Below are 8,897 nucleotides of genomic sequence, written 5' to 3'. Positions count from 1 at the left end.
CCAGGGCAGGCTTTTGCTTCCAGCCACGGCCACCATAAAACCCAGAGCAGGGCCATAGCTAGGGGGTGGTGAGGTGGGCCCCTGCTAGGGGTGCAGGCTGGGGGTAGGGCACAAAATCGGCTAAAAATATGTCTATAAATAAAGGTGTTGATTATTGCCTCATAAGAAAAGGTTTTTAATAGAGGGTGGGGCAGGGTGTTGGAGGGGAGGCGGAAAGAAGAGCCAATTTGTCAGTGGCTTGGGGGTGGAATCTGGATAGTTCTGCCAGGGGCGCAGAACTAGCTACAGCTCTGGCCCAGAGGGGTGTTATGTCCTGAGTTGAATAGGATCCAAAATACAGCAGTCTGATTGGTCCTAGAACAATAGGATTCAGAATGCAGCAGTCTGATTGGTCCTAGAACAACAGGATCCAGAATGCAGCAGTCTGATTGGTCCACAGGAGCCACCCAATCCAACTCCAAGTGGAAGTGAATCCGCAACCTGATTGGCCTACAGGTGAATCCCGGAATTAGCCAATCACGTGGGGCCCATTGTGTAAATAATGTATATAAAGCAGATATCCTGGGGGAACTTCCATTCCTCCTCACCACTATGAGCTGAATAAAGAGCATGAAATCCACTCTCGACTCTGAGTATATTTCAGGGGTAAGTGGCAATTTGCAAAGGGGAGGTTGTGTTTTCCCTCTTGCTCTGTGGGGCTGAGGTTTTGCTTCCCGGTGTTCCTCATCTCCAAACACCCTCCTTTAGCAACAGGCCCCCAGGGAAAAGGTCACAGGCCTGCCAGGCTATTTCTAGCCAAGGCTGGAGGGAGAAAGCTCCCTAATACTATCTTTAGCTATTAGGCCTTTGCCAGAAAGGAACATGTGCACTCCGGGTTGTCGCGAATGGCTGCCTGCAGCTGTCATTCTGCCCGTAAAGGGGCACCGGTTGGCCTGGAGGGTTGAAGTGGGTGGGTGGGGGAACCCGTATAAATAGCGCGATCCTGTCCATTCTGGGGCGTGGGTGGCTCAGGGCAGGGTTTTGAGCTTGACTTTCTGAGTGCAGCCTTCTTTTTCCAGCAGAGCAATGCCAACCCACCGGCTTGTGATCGTGAGGCATGGCGAGAGCACCTGGAACCAGGAGAACCGTTTCTGCGGCTGGTTTGACGCTGAGCTGAGCGACAAGGGGAAGGAGGAAGCCCAGCGGGGGGCCAAGGCAGTCAAGGATGCGGGCTACGAGTTCGACATCTGCTACACCTCGGTGCTGAAGAGGGCCATCCGCACCCTCTGGTACATCTTGGACGGCACCGACCAGATGTGGCTGCCCGTGATTCGCACCTGGCGCCTGAACGAGCGCCACTACGGGGGCCTGACGGGCCTCAACAAGGCCGAGACCGCAGCCAAGCATGGAGAAGAGCAGGTCAAGATCTGGAGGCGCTCCTACGACATCCCACCACCCCCCATGGATGAAAAACACGATTACTATCAAATCATCAGCAAGGTCAGTGCTGGGTATGAAACTCTGGAGAGAGAGAGAGAGCATATCCTCCAATTTCTCCGATGAAAATAGGGACGTCCTATTCAATAATAATAATAATAATTAATAATAATAATATCCCGCCCATCTGATTGGGTTGCCCCAGCCACTCTGGGGGGCTTCCAACATATATAAAAGCAGAATAAAACTTTAAACATTAAAAAAACCTTCCCTTTACAGTGCTACCTTCAGATGTGTTCTAAAGGTTGTACAGTGGTACCTCGGGTTACACACGCTTCAGGTTACAGACGCTTCAGGTCACAGACTCTGCTAACCCAGAAATAGTATCTCAGGTTAAGAACTTTGCTTCAGGATGAGAACAGAAATTGTGCGGCGGCAGCAGGAGGCCCCATTAGCTAAAGTGGTACCTCAGGTTAAGAACAGTTTCAGGTTAAGAACGGACCTCCAGAATGCATTAAGTTCTTAACCCGAGGTACCACTATATCTCCTTGGCTCACAGGTCGCATACCCTCCCAACATTTCTCTGACGAAAATAGGGATGTCCTAAGGAAAAGTGGGACATTCCAGGATAAAATCAGAAACCGGGATGGCTTCTGCAAATCTGGGGCTGTCCCTGGAAAATAGGGACACTTGGAGGATCTGAGAGAGCTAGTTTGGCGTAGTGGTTGAGAGCATTGGCTAGAATTTGGAAAACTCAGGTGCAAATCCCCATTCAGCCATGAAGCTCACTGGACGATCTTGGGCCATCACTCACTCTCTCCCAGCACAACCTACCTCTCAGGGTTGTTGTGAGAATAATATGGGGGGGGGGGTGCATGTTACTCTGAGCTCCTTGCAGGAAAGGTGGGATATAAATGTAATAAACAGAGGGAGAGGAACTGTTTTGCTGCAGATAGTCCAAAACCCTTGAGGACATGATGGGTGTTGATTTTTGCAGAGCAATGAAGGCAGAGCCCATAACACAGGCTTGGTGAACCTGTGGCCTTCCAGATGTTAGTGCACTACAGCTTCCATCATCTCAGAAATGACCAGACTGATGGGAGTTGCAGTCCAGCAACATCTGGAGGGCCACAGGTTTCCTACACTTGCAGTGAGAGGCTAGTTTTTGTTTTGTTTTTTACTTGCCTGTTGCGATAGGAGAAAATTGCCTTGCATTTTACTCAACATACAGAAATGGTACATAAAAGTCATCATCAACAGCACTGTCCTTTTATTTGTATAAAATAAAACTATGCTCAGGGTGACGTACAATAGGGGGGAAATACATAATTACAAATATAAACAATAAATAACGTGCATCAAAAAGTACACAACAAAATCGATAAGTTTCCACATAAACTATAAATCATAAGATATTAAAATGTAGCTACAAAAAAATTAACATTAATAACAGCAAGAAAAACGCCCAAACAATACCCTCGCTGGTGACCAGTGAGATGGGGTTATGTTGCAAGAAAGGCTGACATAATGACCTTTGTGGCACAGAAGGGAATTCTTTGGTTGGTGAGACGTCTTCTGTGGTTCTGCAGCTGAGATGCTTTGTCTGGCTGCGATGCTCTTCCGGTAGCTTCATGGTAGAGGGTTTGGCTTCTGCAAGAATAGGGCCGCTTGAGGAATGTGTTTGGATAAAACAGCTGAAGAGCTTGAGGATCTCCCTGGCTGCTGTACTGAGTCCATGAAAGCTTCTTCAAGGACTGAAAAGGAAGCCTGTCTGTGCTGCTGTCCCTTGTTTCTCTCGTGTCTGACTCCATTAGGACAAAGCAACTTTCCGCCAGCTTATGTGGTGAAAGACCCATTGAGTTACCCTTCCTTTCCCACTTGCCGCACACCATGCCAGTTTGCTGCTTCCACATATTTAATATACAGAGCTGCCTTCCACTGAATGAGGCTGTCTGCGGATCCAGCTTAGTGCTGTCTACTCTGACTGGCAGAGACTCTCCCTGGTCTCAGGCTGAAGGTATTTCCCATCTTGGAGATCCAGCCTCCTTGGTGGACTAGTCCACCCCTAGCACTCCTACTCTGTGCAGGCAGTCCAGAGCTAGAGCGGCCCCAACACATGGCTGTCCAGCTTCAACTTCCAGCAAGAAGTGCTCATCACCCCTCTAGGTCACTGGCACCGTGGTTGAACTACTGTTACTATTAAGAGCCCGTCTTCCTGTAATCTTTTACACACACACACACAAATTAAGTTTTCTAAATTACATTTCAAAATACTCATTTACACAACCTTAAATCAATGACTTCCCTCCGTCTCGTTCCGTGGTTCATTTTGCATACCATACATCCCTGCATAAAACCATTCAGTAATCTATTGTTACACCATCAAAACTTATTTACACTGTTGAAATTATCTTAATGCCACCCATGTTTTTAAATGTACAGTCTTCCCCCATATAATCACTAAACATTTTCCAGTCTTCTTTAAACTTATATTCTTCTTGTTCTCTTATTCTATATGTTAAGTCTGCAAGCTGCGCCTATCCCATCAGTTTAAGTTGCCATTGCACATGCTTTTCCAATGCACTTTGCTCACATCTACACCATACATTTAAAGCACATGACTTACCCCAAAGAAGTCTGCTGAGGGTGCTGGGAATTGTAGCTCCATGAGGGGTAAACTACTGTTCCCATTATTATTTGGGATAAGCCAAGTGATGATGGGAGTTGGAGTCCATTCTGCTTTAATTCTGCAGGCTAGCCTTCAGCAAGATATCCCATGGAAAACCACCAGCAGTGATCTGAAAGGCTTTCTTCATCCCCCTCCAGCAGATCTGCCAACTTTGTGACTATTAGGTTCTCCTTCCCAGTGGCATATCCCTTTCCTATTATTGTTATTATTATTATTATTATTATTATTATTATTATTATTTATATACCACCCTATACCCAGAGGTCTCAGGGCGGTTCACAGAAAAGATCACAACATATATAATCAGAATAAAAACGACAACCCAATAACACACCCACCCACCCCAGAAAAGAGCCACATTTTAAAAGGGTATAGGATGTCAAACAGATCAAAGGCCTGGTTCAAAAGGAACGTTTTTGCCTGGTACCTAAAGGTGTATTATGAACCTCCCTGGGGAGAGCATTCCACAGACGGGGAGCCACTGCAGAGAAGGCCTGTTCTCGTGCTGCCACCCTCCGGACCTCTCGAGGAGGCACACGAAGGAGGGCCTCAGAAGATGATCTCAGGGTCTGGGTAGGTTCATATGGAAAGAGGTGGTCCTTGAGGTATTAATGAAGACCCTCCTGATGGTGAGGAGTCTTATATCCCAGACCTCTATAGCCTTTACTTCTAACTGGTCTGAGAGTCACCTCTGATAACTGGGAACTATATATTGACCCTTTTGAAGGCTCCCAAAGCAGCTTAAAGAGAGAACCATTGACAATGTAGTCAAGCCCAGAATTACTATCCAGCCCTTTGCCAGATTTCTGAGCACCTAAAGTTGGGATGAACCACAATGGGCAGAGACTACAGGCCACAAAGGATGCTCTTTGTGCTCCTGCCAACCAGTTGGTCCACCTAGAAGCTCCTGGGGTCGGGCCTATAACTGTCAACGTTTCCCCTTTTTAAAGGGAAATTCCCTTATTCCGAATAGGATTCCTCGCAAGAAAAGGGAAAAGTTGACAGCTATGGTTGGGCCAGATCTCTTAAGCCTCTCCCCTCTAGTCCAGAATTTACCATTGTTTCCCCCACTGCACCATCCAGGCACGGCGCTATGCTGGTTTGAAGTCTGGGGATCTTCCTTCTTGTGAGAGCCTCAAGGACACCATTGCCCGTGCCCTGCCCTTCTGGAACGACGAGATTGCGCCCCAGATCAAAGCTGGCAAGAGGGTGCTTATTGCTGCCCATGGCAACAGCCTTCGGGGAATTGTCAAGCACTTGGAAGGTAAGGGGGCTACCTTGTATCACCTGCCAGCCTGCATTTCATGTATACTTGCGTTTTCCCATCCTCTCTATCTCATAACTTGCATAGGGCATTTTTGCTCAATTATGGGCAAAAGGCCACCTCTGTTCATTTGGTTTTTAGCTTCTACATGAACACTGCAACTGATTGGGGTAGTGTACAGTATTTAAGCCTTGTGGGAGGGGGGAAGGGTACTCGCTTCGGCAGCACATATACTAAAATTGTGAGGGGAAAAGGTTCAGCTTTCTTTTTAAAAGTCAAGTTTTCAGTCTTCAGCTATAAATCTCAGTGGCCAGAGAAGACTCTGAGCAGGATTTCCAGTTATTTAGGAAAGAGCTTCGGTAATCTGTAAAATTCTGTCCCCACCCCCTACTTTGGCTGACCAGAGGGAGAAAAAGTTATGCAAAATTGGCATATTTTTGCAAATTATAAAAGTGAATCGTTTACACAGCTCTTGCTCTCACAGAATTTGAGTTAGCCTGGTACTGAATTGTGGTCGTCGTCTTCTTTTTTTTAAAAAAATGTAAACCTGCCCTGGAGACTATGGTTTGGGCTTGAGCACAAAGCTCATTCATTATAAGGAAGCAGGGGATTCTGGGAAGGCGCTAAGAACATAGGAAACTGCCTTATACCGAGCCAGGCCATTGGTCCATATAGCTCAGTATTGTGGACACCGATTGGCCCTGGCTCTCCAGGGTTTCAGATGGGCTCTTTCCCATCTCTGCCTGGAAATGAACTGAACTGCGGATCTTCCGCATGCAAGACGGGGGGGGGGGGGGGTCAGCTTTCAGCTCCTCCGCTGCTGCAGTGCAGTATTACCACTCGGGTCCTAGCAGCGTTTTGCCCTTGCAGCTCCACAGTCCGATCTAGCAGGGATGCTCGTGGGGTATTTGTGAGGCCAGGGTACCAGAGAAGACGCCTGGGGCCATCATGAAAAACCTGTATCGCTTTACAGGTGACCTTTAGTGGGGCAGAGTGCCAGCTCCCTGGCTTCTGAGCTATGTACTCTATAGCCTTCCCACTTTAACCTGCATGGTTTCAGTGCCTCCTTGGAAAAACCCCCAAACTCTCTCTGCCGGAAGCATTGCTGAGAAGCACGCAGCATCCTTTGCCAGTTTCATTGATTCAGAAGTGATGGTTCTGCACACATGATTTAGTATTTCAGGGTCAGTGCGCCTGGCTTGCTCCTGACCAACCCTATATCCTCAGGCAGCTGACTAAAAGAGCTCTGTGCTCTACGACCTGCAGCTTGCTTGAAGGTTGCGTTGCTATTTCCAGTCCGGAGTCGCGTTACAAGATTTGAGGTTGGCAGAGGTCATGTTCCCAGGCTTGGCTACTGCCATCTCCGTCCCAGGCCCCGCTGGTAGCCTCATCGTCCACCACCTCTGCCCCAAGATTCTGTTTCCCTGACCTCTGTGAATGTGCCCTGTCCCAAAAGGGCACGGGCATACCAAGGAGGCTGCTTACAATTCTAGAGGAAGAGCGGGCAGCATATATTATAGGTCACGCAAGCTGGCACTAGCACCTTTGAGCTTCCCTAGTGTCCTCTGCTGGTAGCTGCTGAGACTGCTGGTTTGGGAAGCTTCGTATCTTAGGCATTTCCTTGAAGATAGCAATATGCTGCTTGTGTTGGCTGCAGAGAGTCAGTGTGTTGCTTGTGGTGCTTCATTTTAAGCACACCACGGAACACATCTCGCTAGACAATTACCGTATTTTTTGCTCTATAAGACTCACTTTTTCCCTCCTAAAAAGTAAGAGGAGATGTGTGTGCGTCTTATGGAGCGAATGCAGGCTGCACAGCTATCCCAGAAGCCAGAACAGCAAGAGGGATTGCTGCTTTCACTGCGCAGTGATCCCTCTTGCTGTTCTGGCTTCTGAGATTCAGAATATTTTTTTTCTTGTTTTCCTCCTCCAAAAACTAGGTGTGTCTTGTGGTCTGGTGCGTCTTATAGAGCGAAAAATACGGTATCTATGTGGATTAAAAAGAAGAAGAAAATTAAGCCACAGGGGTTAATACTTTCCAGAGGAGCAGCTTTTACAGGATGTTGCAGCAAAGATAACAAACAATCTGGGGTGGCTTTCATGCTAAACCATGATCTAACACTATTATTATTATTATTATTTCTTATTTATACCCTCCCATCTGGCTGGGGGAAACCAACAGAATATTCTGTTGGCGGCTCCCAACAGAATATTAAAACCACGATAAAGCATCAAACATTAAAAACTTCCCTAAACAGGGCTGCCTTCAGATGTCTTCTAAAAGTCAGATAGTTGTTTATTTCCTTGTCATCTGATGGGAGGGCATTCCACAGGGCGGATGCCACTACTGAGAAGGCCCTATGCCTGGTTCCCTGTAACCTCACTTCTCGTAGTGAGGTAATCGCCAGAAGGCCCTCGGAGCTGAATGATGGGGGTGGAGATGCTCCTTCAGGTATACTGGGCCAAGGCTGTTTAGGGCTTTAAGAGTTAGCACCAACACTTTGAAATGTGCTCGGAAATGTACTGGGAGCCAATGTAGGTCTTTCAGGACCGATGTCCTGTGGTCACTGTGAGCAAACCTCAGGCTTCCATGCTTCCCCTCCCCTCTCCTCTTGGACGCTGCAAGGAGAACACTAGAAACATGGTGACACAGAAGAAGAACAGTTTCTGTGTGTCCAGACCAGGCATACTTTTTATGTTTGAGGACTGAGCTCCTTCACTGCAAATTTATTATTATTATTATTATTATTATTATTATTATTATTATTATTTATACCCCACCCATCTGGCTGGGTTTCCCCAGCCACTCTGGGCAGCTTCCAACAAAATATTAAAATACAATAGTAAACATTAAAAAAAATACAGTAGTTAAACATTAAAAGCTTCCCTAAATAGGGCTGCTTGTTTAGGTATTAGAGCCAAGTGCTGGCTCCTTTTGGCCCCTTCTAGCTCTCCTAGGCAGATGTATTGTCGCTTGAGACGGGTGACTGGCCATCTGTATGTGTGGTTGTTAGGTTGCAAGACACTATCTCTGACAATTGCAGCGCTTTGACAATGCACAGAGGGGGACCATCTGACCTTGTCTGGTTCACCACTTAGGTATGTCTGATGCGGCGATTATGGAGCTCAACCTCCCGACTGGGATTCCCATTGTGTATGAGTTAGACGACAACCTGAAACCTACGAAGCCCATGCAGTTCCTGGGTGATGAAGAGACCGTGCGAAAGGCCATGGAGGCTGTGGCAGCCCAGGGCAAAGTCAAGAAGTGAGAGGAAGCGAGAAGAGGCACTGGTGAAATAAACATTTGAAAACCCCACTTGCGTGAGTGTGAGGTCTGTCAGTCTAAGAGTTCTGCCCAGCAAGAGCAGAGGAAAGAGTACAGTTGGTTTTGGAAATAGGTTCTTATTGTTTAACATTCATTCCCTTGAGAGCCAGTGTGGTGTAGTGGTTAAGAGCAGTAGACTCGTAATCTGGTGAACCGGGTTCGCGTCTCCGCTCCTCCACCTGCAGCTGCTGGGTGACCTTGGG

At 47.3% G+C, this 8,897-nt stretch overlaps 1 protein-coding gene across 1 annotated transcript; it reads left to right on the top strand.

Annotated features, from left to right (window-relative positions):
* Positions 1 to 984: 984 nt before the first annotated feature.
* Positions 985 to 8,685, top strand: PGAM2 (phosphoglycerate mutase 2). Its single transcript, XM_080982622.1, has 3 exons — positions 985 to 1,479; positions 5,189 to 5,369; positions 8,469 to 8,685. Exons 1-3 carry the CDS (start codon positions 1,066 to 1,068, stop codon positions 8,636 to 8,638), a joined length of 765 nt encoding a protein of 254 aa, XP_080838748.1. The 5' UTR covers positions 985 to 1,065; the 3' UTR covers positions 8,639 to 8,685.
* The last annotated feature ends 212 nt before the right edge of the window (positions 8,686 to 8,897 follow it).

This window comes from Podarcis pityusensis (genome assembly GCF_964106645.2).
Source record: "Podarcis pityusensis genome assembly, chromosome: 15".
NCBI classification, from domain to species: domain Eukaryota; kingdom Metazoa; phylum Chordata; class Lepidosauria; order Squamata; family Lacertidae; genus Podarcis; species Podarcis pityusensis.
Note: the sequence above shows the minus strand (reverse complement) of the source record. Positions and strands in the feature narration are given on the sequence as shown.

What these genes read in the sequence shown, in the direction of transcription:
- PGAM2 (XM_080982622.1), top strand. Translation starts at nt 1,066, where the DNA reads ATGCCAACCCACCGGCTTGTGATCGTGAGGCATGGCGAGAGCACCTGG. An exon ending in ACTATCAAATCATCAGCAAG is followed by an intron (nt 1,480 to 5,188) that starts GTCAGTGCTGGG and finishes TGCACCATCCAG; the next exon opens with GCACGGCGCTATGCTGGTTT. An exon ending in AATTGTCAAGCACTTGGAAG is followed by an intron (nt 5,370 to 8,468) that starts GTAAGGGGGCTA and finishes TTCACCACTTAG; the next exon opens with GTATGTCTGATGCGGCGATT.